This window comes from Lotus japonicus, chromosome 1 (assembly GCF_012489685.1).
Source record: "Lotus japonicus ecotype B-129 chromosome 1, LjGifu_v1.2".
Lineage (NCBI taxonomy): Eukaryota > Viridiplantae > Streptophyta > Magnoliopsida > Fabales > Fabaceae > Lotus > Lotus japonicus.
In genome coordinates, this window is record NC_080041.1 from 91,738,663 (window position 1) to 91,756,988 (window position 18,326).

Here is an 18,326-nt window from a genome sequence, read left to right on the forward strand (position 1 = left end):
AAACTTCATTCTTCCATATGCTTCTAATTAAACTTTCCGATCGAAGTCCAACAAACAACAACAACCACAAATAATATAACAAAATAACAAAAATAACCACATTCGGGTTGGGTGCGCGTTTAATCAATCCCACACCCGAACCCAAACAAATCTTAAAATTTAGGTGAAATCCAAACCCGAACTCAAACTCAAATATATTGGGTTTCGCCCGAAATTTTGGGTTGGGCTCCGCAGATTTGAATTTTCTTGCCATCTCTAATTTTAGATGTTTTATATACATATATATGAGAAAACAATTTTATCTTTCGAGTTTGTTTTTACGGTAAAATTAAATCTCCCAAATTTTAATAATACAATGGCTTAAAGGGTCCAAAGGCCCCTGAAATTACAAAGGGAATCAAATCCAGGACCTAGAAATTTTTTGCATCAAATTAGGTCCCTAGAAAAAAAATTTTAATTCAATTAAGGCCAAAGTGTGCCAGAGCCCAATTTTGTCCTAGTCAGCTTATCCACGTGGCTTTTTAAATTTTTTTTAATTAGAAAAATTAATTAAAAATAAAATTTTAATTTCAACTCACTTAAGTCAGCAGAAAAAAAAAAAAAACTTAATAAAATCATAATCTAAACATAAATCTCTAATCTAAACATAAAATCAAATCCCTAAACATAAAATCAAATTCCTAAACTGAACATAAAATCAAATCCTTCAACTCAAATAATATCAATTCAACCTCAAATTAACCATATCCATCCATCGTCATCCCCAATTCAACCCTAACGAAGAACACCTCCACCTCCACTCGAACAGCGGAGCACGAGGAACACCTCCACCTCCACTGGAACGGCGGAGCACGAGAAGAGAAGGGAGAAAATGAATTCACAGGACCACGAAGCTTCAAAGAAAGTGAAGAACCACAGGGTCAGTTGTCGTTCATCCACCTCGTGCCCTTCACCCTCACTGTCACGCAAGACTTGTGGCTGTGGGAAAGAGGTTATTCTCTACCGATCTCATTCCAGTAATAACCCAGGAAAGCTATTTTGGAGGTGCCCTGATTGGAGGGTAATTTCTTCTGTATCAATACATGTATTTTAATTTCTCTGCCTTCTGGTTCTGGTTGTAATGTTTGATTTTGAAATTGTTCCAGGTGAAAGGGTCTTGTGGGTTTTTCGAGTGGGATAGAGGTGTTGCTAATGAAGATGAAGATGGTATGGAGGGTTCTTCAAATCTGAATGAAGACATTAATGACATGATGGAAAAAAGAATTGCTAGTTTGAGGGAAGAGCTTCACGAAATGCTGCAGAAGACAATGGTCAAGTTATGTGAAGACATGAATGAGAAGGACAAAAAAATTGAGAGGATGAAGATGAAGCTGAAAAGAGAGGGATTCAAGATTAATGTGCTATTGTTCTTATTAGGCATTGCTTTGGCTGTAGCAGTGTCAAAGTTCTTCTAGGAATGGGGTGTGTTGGATTTATGGTTTAGGTTGTCATGTATTCTGTTGTTTATCCTCTTATGTGTTCTGTTGTTGGACTTAGAGTTTAGGATGTTATGTGTTGTGTTATTGTTGATCTTTTTAGGCATTACTTTGGTTGTAGCAGTGTTAAAGTTACTTTGTATTGAATGAAAATGTCCTATGTAATGAATGCAATCTCCAGATGAGACATTAATACAATATGTGTTGGTTGTTTGGAACATTAATGCAACATGGATCTTGTTGTTTTCCCTTGCAGTGTTCCATGAGTTATACAATATGTGTTGGTTGTATTGAATGTCAAAGTTCACACCCTGACTCACAAAAAAGTATAGTTGGTGCCCTGTTTTGGCAGTGTATGCACATGATGCAGAATTGAGATAATGCTTAATAAACAACAATTCTTATAGAAAACACAACCTCAAAACATGTGAGTCTTGAACATAGAAAATGAGAGTCATAAAGCAAATACAAAAGTAATGGAAAGTAATGTCATCCAAGCATTTCATTACAATAATGGTGCTGTGGTCCCATTTTCCACTAAATAATACTAACTATTACAAAAAAGACAGATATGAGCATCCAAAGTTGTCCTGCAGCATCATGTGACCTTCACTTTCTTCAGATCCATCTCCTTTTGATAACTCTCTTCTTTGGTTGGTCTTGACTAGCAACAGTTGCCTTGCCCTTGCCCTTATCCCCTTTGCCAGCAATTCCACTTGCATGTTCTCCTGGAATCCAATGACCTATCTCATTGTCTGCTCCCCTCTTTTTTCCTCTTTGATTAGAAGCAGCAGCTACAGGTTTTTTGGGCTTTGCAGCAGGTTTTTTGGGCTGTGCAGCAGGTTTTGTTGCTCTGGCAGCTGCAGCTAGTTGTGGAGGTTGGGGTGCTGCAGGTTGCTTTCTGGATCTGGCATGTGGAGGTGCTTGTTGTATGTTGTTTGCAGTTGCAATTGCAGTTGCAGCTGGTGGAGCTGGAGCAGCAGCTTGATTTCTGGATCTGGTAGTTGGTGCTTTGAGTGGAGGTGGAGGTGACTGTTGTTGATTGTTTGCATTTGCATTTGCAGCTGGTGGAGCTTCTTGTGTTGAAGGAGCAGAAGGAGACACATCTTGTGATGAAGGATCAAATACCTGTAGACAAGGGATTTTTAGACATGATGAACAGAAAAGCACAAGCAGTGTAAAAGGGATTTTATTGATACCTGTGAGAAATCATGTTGCTCTGGTTCATTCTCTTCTTCAATGTGGCCATCATCAAGAGCATCCTCAGATGGTGGAGGCAAGGGGCACTTCCTCTGGTTGTGTCCTTTTTTGTGACACCTACTACATGTGTAAGAACTGCCTCCTCTTCTCAATTTGGTTGGGTTCTTCTTATCTGGTTCATCAGGTTCCCTTCGCCTCAATTTTTTTGGCCTTCCAGGCCCTCTTTTAATCTCAGGAGGAAGGATGTCATCTTGCTGGAGCTTTGGCCATTTATTCTCACCATTAATTGGTGAGATAATGTGCTCATAGCAAGTGTTATAAGCTGTTTTTTTGTAATAATCATGCACATAATTTTCAGGATTAAGCCCCCTATCAGAGAGACAAGACACAGCATGTCTGCAGGGAATTCCATTTAATTCCCAAAAGTTGCAGGTACATGTTTGCTTCTCTATATCAACTATGAATTGGTCTTCAAAACCAGCATGCTCAACCTGAAATAGACCTTGAGCAACCCAAGTTGCTACCCACCTACCACTATAATTTATCTCTCTATCTAGCCTCTTCCTAGGTTTAGGCATCACATTACCCTTCCATCCTTTACTTTTTTCTCTCAAAGTAGCAAATCTGTTCATTAGATACTTTCTAATCCATTCAAACATAGTGATAACAGGTTTGTCCCTAGCAACTAAAATGGTACAATTGAAAGCCTCAGACAAATTATTCATGGTTACATCACATTTAGGGTAGAAAGAGAAAGCATGCCTGCACCAATGTATTGTAGGGATAGTCATCAGCCACTTGTAAGCATCTTCATTTATTGCTTTGATTTGTTGCATTTTCTCCTCCCATAACTCCTTGTATGTTGCTTTGGATGCCCACATGAGAAGGTCTCTAATCTCAGTTCCTCCACCAAACTTCTGCTTGAAATTGGCATACAAGTGCCTCACACAAAAGCGGTGCTCTACACCAGGAAAGTCCTCCTCAAACACTTGCATTAACCCCTAGGCAACACAATCAGATTGAAATGTAAGTAAAATAAGTAAGCACAATCAGGTTGTAATGTAATGAAAGTAAATACTATATGTTAATTTATGGTACCTTTTGCTTATCACTGATGAACACCCATCTTTTGTCACCGATATCCCGGATCAAATGGTTCAAAAACCATCTCCAAGATTCCTTGCACTCAGCTTCAACCACTGCAAATGCCAGTGGGAAGTACTGATCATTTGGGTCCCTTCCCACAGCAACTAGAAGGATGCCACCATATTTGGTTTTGAGGTGACATCCATCAATTCCAATAAATGGTCTGCATGCCTATTTAAAAGCAGATTTGCATCCCTCCAGACACATATAAAAACAACCAAATCTGGGCTGAAGTGTGGTGGGATTATATCTCAGAATGATAGCTGCTGTGTTTTCATGATTCACCCTCTTGAGCTCACCTGCATAAGATGTTATCATGGTGTACTGCTTTAGGGCATCTCCCTCAACAACATCCTTAGCAATTTTTCTCGCATTCCAAGCGGTCCCCCAGCTGACACCAACACTGTATCTTGTCCTCATCTCATGAATTATCTCCTTCACTTGGAGTACTGTACTAGAATTTCTCATTCTGTCCTCAATAACCTTTGCAATCCATTTAGCTGTTGCTGCCCTATTGTTGAATGTTCTTCCACATGTGTGTTTAGGATTAAGTGTCTTAATCTTGTATGTTGAAGTCCCTTTTACATTGGAACAGTATGCAAGGAAGCCACATTCTTCTTGCTTGCAACCAAACCTCACCATTTCCTTATCATTCTTCTTGTACTTCACAGCCTTCCCATTCATCACAGAGTGTGCAAGGATAGCATTCTTAAACTCTTCTGTGGAGGAAAACTCCATTCCCAGTCTGAATTTATAGTCTTTGTCCAGGTCCTCTACCCTGAACCTGATTTGTCTGGCCCTGGCTCCATCATCTTCCTCACCACTAGAATAGTCACTCATCAGCTCATCACTGTCATAGTCCAAATCAAAGGGATGCAGGGCTGCATCTTCATGTGGAATGTCAAAGTCCACATCCTGACTTCCATCACCATGTTGCATCTCATTGTTGAAAGATAATGGCCCATCAGAGTTTTTAGTCACATCCTGAATGCCATCCTCTTGCACATGAAGTGCTTCATTCACATCATGAAACCCATCATCAAACAAGTTTTTACATATTTCATCTTCACTGTCTAAGATCCCATCATTGCTCAATTCAATGTCACTGTCACTTGAGAATGATATGTCAGACTCATAATCACTCTCAGCAAGGCATTTTCCTTTTCCCTTATCAAGAACTTCCCTAACATGTGTTCTCCCAGTTGGAGCTTCCTCAGTCACACGAGTCACTTCCACTTCAGGCAGTGTAACAGAAGGAATGTCCTCCACTTCCTGAATAACATGTGTCTCCTCCACTTCCTCATTAACAGGAATCTCTTCAACTTCAGCATTCTCATGACTGACTTCCACATCAGGAATCACAGTACTGACTTCCACATCAGGAATCACTTTCCCAGTGAAAGCTTGCCCAGTCACTTCCACTGCAGGCAAGTCTTCATCAAGCAAACCAGCATATTCTTCTTGCATCTCTTCCACTGCAGGCAATTCTTCAGGCAATTCCACAGTATGTTCCAGGTATATATCAACCACCCCCCAGAAGCCATTGCATAACTAACAAGTTCCATTGCATCCTTATCATCCAGTATCTTCTTTAAGCCTTTTTCAAACCTCAGTTCTGACTTGCACCACCACAATTTGTAAGCATCATGAGGATATCCCAGGTCTTCCTTCACAGTAGATTTGATGGAGAAGTATGAGAACAAATCAACATCCCCATCAATGTCAACTGACTCTCCCCCATCATATGTCATAGGAATGCCTCTAAAACGACCCTTGTGGTGGATTCGGGTTTTGATCATACCTTCTGTCATTCCTGCGAAAGGAACCCTTACTCGTTAAGCAAGTATTCACCCAACAAGTCAGCAAGTATTCATCCCCAACAAAGAAGAAGAAAGCATGGTATTCATCCCAACAAAGAACAAGTAAGCAAGTATTCATACCTTTCTAAATGCAGCACACCTTGGAAGTTCCTTGTTCTTCGCTCCCTCAGTTTGTGCTCGTTGTTCTTCGCCTTACTCTTCGATCTTCGCCTTCTTCGTCGATTCCTGGAGGTGTTCGTTGTGGCCGCCGTTCGAGTGGAGGTGGAGGTGTTCTCTGGAGGTGTTCTTCGTTAGGGTTGAAATTGGGGCTGAAGATGGATAGATAGGGTTAATTTGAGTTAAGGGATTTGATTTTATGTTCAGTTTAGGGATTTGATTTTATGTTTAGATTAGAGATTTATGTTTAGATTAGGATTTTATTAAGTTTTTTTTTTTCTGCTGACTTAAGTGAGTTGGAATTAAAATTTTATTTTTAATTAATTTTTCTAATTAAAAAAAATTAAAAAAGCCATGTGGATAAGCTGACTAGGACAAAATTGGGCTCTGGCACACTTTGGCCTTAATTGAATTAAAAAAAAATTCTAGGGACCCAATTTGATGCAAAAAATTTCTAGGTCCTGGATTTGATTCCCTTTGTAATTTCAGGGGCCTTTGGACCCTTTAAGCCTAATACAATTGATAATTGAAGGTGGAATTCAACACCTAACCTATTGAGTTAGCTTTGCATGCTAACTAATTATTGTTCTAGGCTTCTAGCTACTAGCTAGCGGTACCAAAACACGTTATTAAAGGAGCTTTAGCCGTCTGTTTCATTGTTCTTGAATGTTTCATCAACTTGCAATCTTGACGTCTATGTTATTACGTGAGGATTACTCTTGAGTTCCATAAAACATGGTGGGGAACTCTGCCTAATTTGGACGAGAAAACGCCAAGTCTAGTGTTTGCCTTTATAGAGAAAAGAACCAAACACTTTCACAAATCATGCTTGACACCTTATTATTTCCACCATGAAATTAATTAATTAATGGAGATATGTACTTTTCGTTGCATGCAGTTGGCAAAATCTAACCCAGATGAGCTTATTTGCTGATTATTTTGGACTCACATGATTCATTAATACACTCAGCAAATTTTTGGAACTTTCCCCTGAGCCGAATTAAGGTCCTTGAGTTTTAAGTTTCTTTAAACAAATCATGTCATAAAGGAAGTAAATTGTCTTATATTAAATTTGTTGCATGGTGAGTGGTCATCTTAATATGCTTTTGATTTTTATACTATAAAAAGGACTTGGTTGATTACAGGCAATAAATCCATATTCGCTAGACAAATATGTGATGTTCATGTCAAGCAGCAATTTAATTTATTCAGTATAATATAATGTTACCTGTTTAACTGATATATGAACATGACGAAAGGGTTAGGATAACTGAAATTAATAATTGCAATCACTAATCTCCGACTTGTTGTCATGTATATAAGGCATCCTAAAATAATTAATCCCCTAAGAATCTATCCATCACACTATAGTAGTATTTATTGATTCCATTGGTTATGCTAGGTCTAGAAATAATCCAAGTATTTGTGATCGAGTTATCCCATTCATTTACAAAAAAAAATCAGTACAACTTTTTTTTTTAACTAAAGAATCAGTAGTTCAGTACAACTCATACATATAAAAAAAAAACTATAAATAAAATATACCGGTTGTGTCCTTTAATAATACATCATTTTTACCTTAAACTTTAGAAGCCTGACAATGAAGTTAGGGTTGTATTTGGATTAGAGTTACACCTTCCATTTCCTAAATTTTCAGTAATTTTAATTTAGGATGGTTTGGTAATTTGTTTCTGATTGTCTAGCTTCCATTTCCTAAAGGCTCGTTTGGCACGCCGTATTAGGCATGATAGTATAAGCTTATACAATACATTATGTGAGTTTATCCATTGTTTGGTGATGACATTGTATTGTATAAGCTTATCCATCAAAGTCCCCTTATACGTTAAAAAGACGTATTATTTAATCCATCATGTGAGTAATGGATAAAGCATGATAAGGTTGTGACGTATAAGTCACCATCACCACCACCCTCCATTGCTGCCAACTTACACCACCATTGGCCCCACCACCGCCACCGGTGTTGCCGCCACCACCCGATCACCACCGCCGCCGCCACCACCGCCCTACCGTCACCACTGGTGTTGCCGTCACCACCACCCTACCGCCACCACAACCACCACCCTATCGCCACCACCACCACCACTGCCTCCATCCTCCACCGTCCCCGCTACCCTACTGCAGCCGCCACCGCCTTACCACCACCACCACCCTATCGTCGCCAACACCACAACCACCATCGCTGCCACCACCGCCACCACCCGATCACCACCACCGCCACCATCGGTGTTGCCGCAACCACCACCGCCCTACCGCCACCACCGCCACCACCGACACCACAACCACCACCCTATCGCCACCACTCTATTGCCACCACCGATACCACAACCACCACCCTATCGCCACCACCACCACCATTGCCTCCACCCTCCACCGTAGCCGCCACCTTACCGCAACCGCCACCACCTTACCACCACCACCACCACCCTATCATCGCCACCACCACAACCACCATCGCTGCCACCACCACCACCAACCTGTCTCCACTGTCACCACCACCGCCACCAACACCAACCTACCACCATTGCCACCACCACCACCAACCTACCACTACTTTCATCACCACCGCCACCACTGTTATAATCACCTCCATATTCGATTTTTATTATATATCATTATTCAATACTTCACTAAACATAAAATTGCATTAATTTAAACGATATGGTGAATTATACAGAGTATGACCAAACGCTGGATAGTATAAGAAAGTTATCAGGGCTTATACTATCAGGCCTAATACTATCAGGTCTTATACTATCAGGCTTTATATTATACGTCACACCAAACGGGCCCTAAGTGTAAATTTGATGTATAAGTTTCTTGCTTCTAGCTCCTCTTTCTCATTGTATTGAGTTGAAGTATCCCTTGTACTTCTCTTCAACATATTCTTTGGCTTATAAAAAAAATCTAGCTAGAAATACTTCAACCTATTCCGATCGGGTTTGGTTAGAAGCAGGGACGGATTTAAGTGGAATGCTATGAGGGCAAGTGCCCTCACTTAATTTTGGAAAAAACATAAGAAAAAAAAATTTAGTGGTAAAAGTATGTGGTTTTTTATGGTCCCTTTGATAAATAATGCCCTCACTTATGTTCCTCATTGCTAAATGCCCTCACTTGTGTCCCACATTGTTAAATGCTCTCACTTGAGTAGTAAAAGTGTGTGATTTTTTATGGTCCATTTGGTAAAAAATGTCCTCACTTATGTCCCCTTTAGGAAAAAATGTCATCAATTTAATAGTATATATTAAATTTTTTTGTTTCGATTTTATATATATACATTGCCCTCACTACATCAAATTTCTGGATCCGTCACTGGTTAGAAGAAACTCCTTTAGAAGTGGTTGAGTTGATTGACTTTGATGTATTGGCTTCCATGCCTTTCATTTCTTAGTAAATTTACATGTTGGTTTAAAAAAAAAGGATGGTTGGGTGGGTGCGGTGTGCTAAGAATAGGCCATGGAAACTGATTAGCATACTACCCCGTTTGAGAAAACAACTTAATTAAGAGCTTATGATCATAAGCGCTTATTCATAAGCTATTTTAATTTTTTTTGAAATAAATTGAAAAATAAGCTATATATAGGCATAAGCTCTTTTCATAAGCTAACCTGGATAGCTTATGAAAATAAGCTCAAAACAGCTTATGATAGGCCATAAGTTGTTTGTATAAACTCTCCCAAACACCGACATAAGCGCTTATGCTATCATATAAGCTCAAATAAACTTTTTCAGACTGAACCCAATATAACTGATTTCCTTTAGAAAGTGGTATATACCTGTTTGGGAATTTGGATCCCTTCATGTGTTAATATCACATGACCATATCAAGTGAAGAACTGAGACTTTTATTCTATTTTAATGAAATCTGTACCCTTAATAGATATAAGGAGAGTGAAAATTAAGGCATGTATTTAGGGAGGTTCATTACTTTGCTGATACTTTAGCAATACAATGGTATTGTTCAAGCCTTCAAGGTAAAGTGATTTGTGAGCTTTAATTGATTTTCCAAAGAAGGTAAAGTGAGTTATGGGCTTTTAATTGATTTTCCAAAGAATGTAAAGTCCGTTTGTGATTTGCACGAAAAAAAAGTTTTTGGTTTAGAAATTTTGATTTACAATTTCCTAGAACATAAGAGATATCCTTTTAGATATTAAATTATTATTATTACTCATATATTTATAAAAATTTTATGGGCTTAGTATATGTGTAAAGGCATGAAAATTAAGGTGACACCTAATGTGGACCACTTTTAAAGTTGTCTAATTTTAGACCACTTTTTTTAACCTGCTATAACAGGTCAACACATCTTTTTTTAAAGAAATTTAATATATGACAAATTTTTAATGATATTTTTTCTTAAAAAAAATAATATGTTGACCTGCTATACCCGGTTAAAGTAGGTGGTGTAAAATTACACCACCTAAAAATAGTGCATATTAGGTTCTCCCGAAAATTAAATCAACAAATGAGAAAAAATGACTTCACTTACTATCTATCAATAGAACTAGCGAATATTTTTATAGCAATACCATTTTATTGAGACAAGAATTTTAATTATATTTATTAAGTTATTGTCAACCTTTTTTTTTGGTCACTAAGTTATTGTCAACCTTATATGATAAATAATATGAAATGGATTGGAGATTTGGAGGGCCTAATATTTTAGGCTAACTAGGTTCTTGTTATTGTTTTCAACAAATAGCTTTTCTTTTTTGGATAAATTGGGCCCAATGTGGAACAACCCATTTTCATTAATCCATTATTACCCGAATGGGCCTCTGGTATTAACTGTTTCGTTTCAGGAAACAAAAATAGATCGCAAAAATCACGAAACATAATAAAAGTGGAGATGCGGGGTATCGATCCCCGTACCTCTCGCATGCTAAGCGAGCGCTCTACCATCTGAGCTACATCCCCTTGTTGTTCAATAACCTTATGTAAACAATATTTGTTACTGAAGATAGTAATATAGTAATATCTAGTTGTGTCAAAGAGTTGTTGATATAGCTTTTGTGTCCACTTTCCAGTATTGTTGCAACTTGTAAGTTGAGTTATGAAGTTAGTTGACTTACCACACTTCACTTTATGGGCGTTTGTTACCAGTTTTACAAAAATATTCTCAGGAATGTTGTTTTTGAGGAATCTCATTACCAGCAAAGTCATTCCCGGGTAAAATGAAAAATGTGTTTGGTTAGTATAAGTTATTTCCGGGAATGATTTTCAAAATCATTTAATAGAAAAAATATAAAAATAGAAAATAAGTAGTGGAAGAGAGAGTTAGTGGAAAATAACTTTCATTCCATTCCCATGAGAATGTAAGATTCCCCTTCTTTGAGATGAGAATGAGATTTGAAAAATCATGTGTAATTTACTTACCTGGGAATCTTTCATACCCAGGAATAAAAAAATGTAAATTTCTACCAAATATGGGAATGTTACTTTCCCAACCTCACATTCCCGGGAATGTTTTGAAATGTCTGTCTACCAAACACCCCCTTAAAGTTTTATTCTTCTTTTGGGATTAAGTCCAATTCCTTCAAAACACTTTACATATCCTTTATTTGTATTACACTTGCATTGCATTGTTGACAAGTCTTTTCTTTTTCCAGTTTTGTTCTGGGACGGGCGGACCACGACCGATCAGGACCCCCGAGGGATACCAAGGGGGACGACCAGGGTTAGATGTCACTGTCCTGGGACGGGCGGACCACGCACGGTCAGGATTCCACCGAGGGAGACCCAAGGGGGACGACCAGGGTGGGATGTCCGGTCCCTGACCCCCGAGCAGGATGACACCCCCTGGCCCTGGGACATGGTCCCCACCACCTAGGGGTTGACTTAGGCCAACCACCCTACGGAACTAGGGTGGTTGGATGGTGGGTCCCTGGGTAATCTGAGCCATTGGATCACTGCAAACCGCAGAGGGAGCAGGAGGATTCAACGGCCCTCAAACCACCGGTACGGACCATGCATGACGTTGCATGGCTCCAACCCTAAATACTCCAACGTGTATATAAAGGAGGCAGCCCACAAAGGTTAAGGTACGTTACTCTCTTCATTTCACTACACCTTTACTCGATTCCCCTACTTACTTTGGCATTGGAGTCCCTTGCAGGAGCCTCTCCCGGGTCCGTTCTGCAGTCCAGCGCACCGGTTCCTCTTCTTCTCTTCCCCGCTCCCGTGATCCTCCCGATCAAGTTTTTTGTTTACGAGATTAATTTCCATCGATGGTATTAACTAAGGTTGTAGTATTATCTTTTAGCTCTCCAAATTGGACAAAAGATAAAATTAAGTTTAACAAACAATCATAATTACACTCCTATGAAAGATTGAAGGAAATTGGAAAGATAGGCTTATAATTTGTAGTGTACCGTTACTAATTCACTTTCTGGTTTAATGGCTATGGGGTCCTGGTCATCATAATAATGAGCATCCTATGTGGCTGGGATAATAATAGTTTTGCTGCATTCTATTTCAACGGTTATGAACGATTCACATTCACGTATAATATTAACAACTTTCACCTTATGGAGTGTTAAGTTATATTTTATTCCATAACTAAACATTGATATCGACTTATAATGATGATAATATTAATGAGTTTATGTAGTGATTCAACACTTCATTTCTTAAACAAGTGAAGTGACTATGAACTCATTTTCAAATTGTGCGCTAACAAGGAAGCTATAAATTAATCTCACGGCTATCGAGTGTGAGGTAGTTACACAAACATATGGTTGCCCAAAGATAAATGAGAAATTGAGAATGGAGAAAAAATAGTAGTAATTGCATTTGAATAAATATAGCTTCCGGAAACTGACACAAACAATTAATAAAGTAGGTACTAGACAGCAAAAAAGGATCATGTGTTAAAGTGGGAGAAGAGCACTGAGCAACATCATTAGCATTACCATGGTATAAGGGTTCATATGTGGATGCGGAACTGGAAGAAGTAACACAGATAACAGTACTAGCAGCACAATGGTAGCTGCTGAACAGTGTTTCAGATCATAGTCAACAACAGAAAGACAATTTCTGCATTGTTCTTCTCCCTCCATTCAAAGAAACATGGACACCAATTCAGTTTCAAAGCTGCTACTAGTGTTGTTACTCACGGTCTTGTTTGCGGGTTTTGAGCTGATTCACTGCAATGTGAGCTATGATAGGAAGGCCCTTCTCATCAATGGCCAAAGGAGAGTCCTAATCTCTGGTTCCATTCACTATCCCAGAAGCACCCCTGAGGTATGGTTAACTTTTTCTTCACTCCCCTTAAGTTTGTGTTTTCAGCTTCTAATTGAGTGTGTTAGTTTCAATTGTGTGATTTCTGTAACATGTAGATGTGGGAGGATCTAATTCAGAAAGCCAAACATGGAGGAATTGATGTCATAGACACTTATGTCTTCTGGGATGTCCATGAACCCTCACCTGGCAATGTACTACTCTGGATCTTATAAAAATTGCATTTTTTTAGGGTTGCTTTGTTATTTTTTCTGATGTTACTATGTTAGTTTGCAGTACAATTTTGAAGGAAGATATGATCTAGTTAGGTTCATTAAGACAGTGCAAAAGTTGGGGCTTTATGCCAATCTTCGCATTGGACCTTATGTATGCGCTGAGTGGAATTTCGGGTACGAACACCTTCCATATTTCTATGTGTTTTTTGTGTATGGGATTATTGTGATTCACAATTATATTCTTTAATGGTGTAGAGGGATTCCCGTTTGGTTGAAGTATGTTCCTGGCATAAGCTTCAGAACAGATAATGGGCCTTTCAAGGTTGAACTTTAATTTCAAATTAACATGGTTTATCTCTGTTGATGAATCTAGTATTGCATGCTCTGATGTTGCTGTTTTGTTTTTATTTAGGATGCAATGCAGGGTTTTACCAAGAAAATTGTCCAGATGATGAAGAGTGAAAAGTTGTTTCAGTCTCAGGGTGGTCCAATCATTCTTTCACAGGTATGCAGTCCCTTTGTATATATGGCATATTCATACCAATAAGTTACTATTTCAAGATGAAAATTTAAATATTTTATTTTCTCTTCCTCTACTTGCTTTTTACAGATTGAGAATGAGTATGGACCGGAGAGTGGGGCGCTAGGAGGTGCTGGTCACGCGTACATAAATTGGGCTGCTAAGATGGCTGTTGGATTGGATACAGGAGTCCCCTGGGTTATGTGCAAGGAAACTGATGCCCCAGATCCTGTGGTGAGCCTTTTCATTCTCTTGGTTAAATCATTTTCTTCAGTTGATCATGAATAGGTTTTATTTGGTCTGAAGCCCTTTCATCAGTATCACCGAAGAAATTAGGTCTTTCTTTATGTTCACCTACATTCTATTTTTATTGAGGTTTGAGTATGATGCATTCAATTCTCTGCATCAGATAAATTCGTGTAATGGCTTTTACTGTGATGATTTCTCTCCAAATAAACCATACAAGCCTAGCATATGGACTGAGTCCTGGAGTGGCTGGTAAGCCATACATTGTATTATATTTGAAGTTGGTTCTGTAACTCTAGAGTCTAGAGACACTGTTGTCTAATTTCCTTACCCTTATGTTCTCCTGGTCTCTTTTTTCCATTCCCCATGATCATAAGGTTTACAGAATTTGGTGGCCCAGTTCACCAGCGACCAGTTGAGGATCTAGCATTTGCAGTTGCTCGATTCATACAAAAGGGAGGAACTTTTGTGAATTATTACATGGTGGGTCACCTTCTATGATTTATCTTTCAGTTTTACTCTAAATAACCTCATCTAGTGGTATAAAGCTAGGTTGTTCTTGTTGTTGTGACAAAACTTTCCTTGCTTTGCTTTTCAATCTCACTTGTGTGATTGATGACAAATGATAGTATCATGGAGGAACTAACTTTGGACGATCAGCTGGAGGCCCATTCATCACTGCAAGCTATGACTATGATGCTCCAATTGATGAATATGGTGAGACAGTCGTGCTTATAATGAGAAGATTCTTTGATTATTTTGTTTGCTCCATGATTCATTTAACATATAACTGAATAGTATATAGATATAATTTACTGAGCCTATGAATGTATCACCATTCTGTTATAATATACACATGACCCTCAAGTAAAATTGATTGTTTGTGTTTTGGTATTTCCTTCTCTGATACATGGCATATGCATGACTTCGTACTGGACTTTGTTTCCATCTGTGTGGCTTCAAAGATAGTTTGATGTTATATTCTGTACCATTTCTATTCCATCCTGACCCACATGAGCATGTTGAAATTGAGCACTTCTCTGTTTTTAGGTTTGATTAGGCAACCAAAATATAGTCATTTGAAGGATCTTCACGAAGCTATCAAGCGATGTGAGCATGCGTTGGTTTCTTCAGACCCTACTATTACATCATTAGGAACATTTCAGCAGGTAACTCGTCTCTCATATGAAGCAATTTTCCAATTCTAGTTATGTGCATGTTTATGATAAACTAGTCTTAGTTCTGACAATTACCCTCCTCTCTCTGTATGCTCGGCGATTTTCCAGGCTCATGTATTCTCGTCAAAAACTGGAGGTTGTGCAGCATTTCTTGCAAACTATCACGCACAGTCTGCTGCAAGAGTGACGTTCTATAACAGGAAATATGACTTGCCTCCTTGGTCCATAAGCATCCTTCCTGACTGCAAAGCGGATGTTTTTAATACTGCAAAAGTAAGAATATTTCAGGGGACCTTTTATACGATGTCAATCACATGCGATGGAAACTACCTTTTGTCATCAGTTTTTATTTCTTATCAGCATTGTCCATTGCATCAAGTAATTGATGGGATTGCTATGTCTTCTTGAAGGTGAGAGTTCGAACTTCAAAGGTTCAAATGATTCCTGTCAATTTGAAGTTGTTCTCATGGGAGACCTATGATGAAGATCTCTCTTCTCTGGCTGAAAGTTCAAGGATTACAGCTCCTGGACTCTTAGAACAGCTGAATGTTACCAGGGACTCCAGTGACTATCTTTGGTACATAACAAGGTAAGTTGCGCGGTATTAAGCTTATTTTCTAGAGTTTCAAACAACTATAACTGAACTAAAATTCTTTTGGTTTGTCTGTATAATTGCAAAGTCACAAAACAATAAATCCCCTATCATAATAGTATGCAGATTCAGTGAGATGAAATTACCTTGTTTTAGTTTTCAAGAAGTTCCTGAACAAGTGAACATGTCCATTTGTGACACATCTTTCAGATTTGAATTCTTTGTCAGATAGATTCTGCTATCCTACTTCCTCAGTTCTTAGTATCTAAAATCTTACTGTTTTATTGTTGGTATTCTGCAGTGTTGACATAAGTTCATCAGAATCGTTTCTTGGAGGAGGACACCAACCAAGCATTAATGTGCAGTCCGCAGGACATGGTATCCACGTGTTTGTTAATGGACAGTATTCAGGTTTGTAGAATTCAGTTAGACATGGTAGTTCTTTTGCTTGCATATTGATTGATTTCTAGTTAAACAAAGATGAAAATTCTCTTTCACAGGGTCGGCTTTTGGGGCAAAGGAACAAAGAAGTTGCAAGTTTAATGGGCCAGTCAGCCTACATGCTGGAACAAATAAAATTGCACTTCTCAGCGTTACAGTTGGATTACAGGTTCGTACTTAGTACCTTGAACTTGATCATTCGGTTGCATTGATTCAAGTGTTTCAATTTGCACGACAAGATGTTACTATCACTGATCGGCTTTGCTCTTTCATTTTTCCATTTTGCACTCGAAGAATGTTGGCCGGCATTATGAAACATGGAAGACAGGAATCAGTGGTCCAGTTTTGCTCCAGGGTCTTGACCACGGACAGAAAGATTTGACGAGTAATAGATGGTCATATCAGGTCCGATGCACCCAGAAAAGCAACACAAATTTAGTTTATGTATTCATAAGCTTCAATTATTGTGTGGCTTACAATATGTTCTCCAACAGGTTGGCCTAAAAGGAGAGGCTATGAATTTGGTGTCTCCCAATGGGGCTTCATCTGTTGATTGGATCCAAGAGTCACTAGCCACCCAAAGCCGGTCACAATTGAAATGGCACAAGGTAAGAAAAATTACTGGCTGATGACAATATTTGCTGTAGTCTTCAACTAGAAGCTTACCATGAACATCAAACCTCCAGGCTTATTTTAACACCCCCGAGGGAAATGAACCGTTGGCATTGGACCTGGGAAGTATGGGGAAGGGTCAAGTGTGGATCAATGGACAGAGCATAGGAAGATATTGGCTGGCTTATGCAAAGGGTGACTGTAATTCTTGCAGCTATTCTGGGACATTCCGGCCAGTAAAGTGCCAACTTGGATGTGGACAACCTACTCAACGATGGTACAGTTTCTCTGTAGAAAATATAGCTTCAACCTTGCTTCTTTATGTCTTTAGGAAAATGTTGAGATCACTGTCATGTTATCTTGTATATATATATATTCCTTTGGTTGTGTTGGTATTGTTACTCTCTTGGTATACATGAGTAATGAACTAATGATAGTTGTCCTTTTTTGGTACAATGTGTCAGATGCAATGCCACTAGATCTATATCTTCATCTATATGAGAGTCCAATGGTGGGAGAATAGACTGATTTACCTGTTTTCTCTTTGCAATTTCGCAGGTATCACGTTCCAAGGTCCTGGCTAAAGCCAACAAAGAACTTGATAGTAGTGTTTGAAGAATTAGGCGGAAATCCTTGGAAGATATCTTTAGTAAAGAGAATGGTACATACTGCAAGAGTTCACAGTGAACCTGATTCAGAGAACTAAAGAACCTGAATAAGAAATTGTATTCAATGACCCCACTTGTGAACTCTTTGGCTTTCATTGGCATTGCTTGAAACAACGGTAGCTCAGGAGCAATAAGTTCATCATAACTTAGCAATAAATCAGCTTCAGCTTGTATATGGAGGCTTGGTTTTCAGGGTTAGGTGTGTTTATCCCAAATTCTGTGGTCTCTCCCTCTTATTAATGGACCATCTTGATTTATACAAAAGATGGGGCCAAGAAGAATTGTAATTTTATTCTTTTCAACATGTAACTGGATCTACTACTTGAAAGAGTGAAATTTACAATCTTAAGATGGTGTCTTCACTCATTTATTTCTCATTTGTCTATGGTTACCATTAGGAAGCTGTTACTGAGAAATCCACCCTTGGTCTGTTTGGATGCAGAGTTGAAAATGAGAGGAAGGAATATAAGAGGAAAGAGTATACGAGAAAAGAATATAAGTGGAAAGTGGAGTAATTTTGAAGTTGTTTGGAGTGAGGAAAAAAGAAGGGAGAATGAAAGGAAAAGTAAGAATAATAAAAATAAGTGTGATATATAATTACTATTTTGTCCCTCACGTATAATTCTTTCACATTTCAAAATTTAAGTATTTTTTTAAATAACCATTTTTATTTATAGAATATAATTTTTATTTTATTTTGAAATAATATGTTTCAGATAATTTTTTGATAAATTTGGATTTAAAAATAATTTTAGAAAATGGAAAAAACTGGAAATGGAAAAAATTGGAATAATAAGAAT

The 18,326-nt window shown here is 38.4% G+C and overlaps 3 protein-coding genes and 1 non-coding gene across 4 annotated transcripts; 2 read left to right on the forward strand and 2 right to left on the reverse strand.

Moving 5' to 3' along the window:
* The first annotated feature begins 346 nt into the window (after positions 1–346).
* LOC130732220 (uncharacterized) lies at positions 347–1,705 on the forward strand. Its single transcript, XM_057584322.1, has 2 exons — positions 347–1,060; positions 1,146–1,705. Exons 1-2 carry the CDS (start codon positions 872–874, stop codon positions 1,452–1,454), a joined length of 498 nt encoding a protein of 165 aa, XP_057440305.1. The 5' UTR covers positions 347–871; the 3' UTR covers positions 1,455–1,705.
* Positions 1,706–1,944: 239 nt separating this feature from the next.
* LOC130732221 (uncharacterized) lies at positions 1,945–3,670 on the reverse strand. The gene is made up of 2 exons (XM_057584323.1): positions 2,675–3,670; positions 1,945–2,603 (listed from the first exon to the last, which is right to left on the reverse strand). The coding sequence occupies exons 1-2, from the start codon at positions 3,668–3,670 to the stop codon at positions 2,094–2,096; spliced, it is 1,506 nt and encodes a 501-aa protein (XP_057440306.1). The 3' UTR covers positions 1,945–2,093.
* Positions 3,671–10,659: 6,989 nt separating this feature from the next.
* Positions 10,660–10,732, reverse strand: TRNAA-AGC (transfer RNA alanine (anticodon AGC)). The gene has a single exon. It is a non-coding gene; the product is annotated as a tRNA-Ala (tRNA).
* Positions 10,733–12,656: 1,924 nt separating this feature from the next.
* Positions 12,657–17,892, forward strand: LOC130727771 (beta-galactosidase 3-like). The gene is made up of 18 exons (XM_057579014.1): positions 12,657–13,057; positions 13,153–13,248; positions 13,331–13,443; positions 13,525–13,591; positions 13,682–13,774; positions 13,880–14,023; positions 14,199–14,287; positions 14,413–14,518; positions 14,665–14,752; positions 15,086–15,204; positions 15,322–15,486; positions 15,624–15,802; positions 16,107–16,216; positions 16,306–16,415; positions 16,541–16,651; positions 16,741–16,854; positions 16,933–17,135; positions 17,417–17,892. The coding sequence occupies exons 1-18, from the start codon at positions 12,884–12,886 to the stop codon at positions 17,562–17,564; spliced, it is 2,229 nt and encodes a 742-aa protein (XP_057434997.1). The 5' UTR covers positions 12,657–12,883; the 3' UTR covers positions 17,565–17,892.
* The last annotated feature ends 434 nt before the right edge of the window (positions 17,893–18,326 follow it).

Excerpts from the sequence above, each read along its gene's own strand:
- LOC130732220 (XM_057584322.1), top strand. The coding sequence starts at position 872 with ATGAATTCACAGGACCACGAAGCTTCAAAGAAAGTGAAGAACCACAGG. Across the intron at positions 1,061-1,145 it reads GGAGGTGCCCTGATTGGAGG|GTGAAAGGGTCTTGTGGGTT; the intron begins GTAATTTCTTCT and ends AAATTGTTCCAG.
- LOC130732221 (XM_057584323.1), bottom strand. The coding sequence starts at position 3,670 with ATGCAAGTGTTTGAGGAGGACTTTCCTGGTGTAGAGCACCGCTTTTGT. Across the intron at positions 2,604-2,674 it reads AGCAACATGATTTCTCACAG|GTATTTGATCCTTCATCACA; the intron begins GTATCAATAAAA and ends CCTTGTCTACAG.
- LOC130727771 (XM_057579014.1), top strand. The coding sequence starts at position 12,884 with ATGGACACCAATTCAGTTTCAAAGCTGCTACTAGTGTTGTTACTCACG. Across the intron at positions 13,444-13,524 it reads TGCGCTGAGTGGAATTTCGG|AGGGATTCCCGTTTGGTTGA; the intron begins GTACGAACACCT and ends TTAATGGTGTAG. Across the intron at positions 13,592-13,681 it reads CAGATAATGGGCCTTTCAAG|GATGCAATGCAGGGTTTTAC; the intron begins GTTGAACTTTAA and ends GTTTTTATTTAG.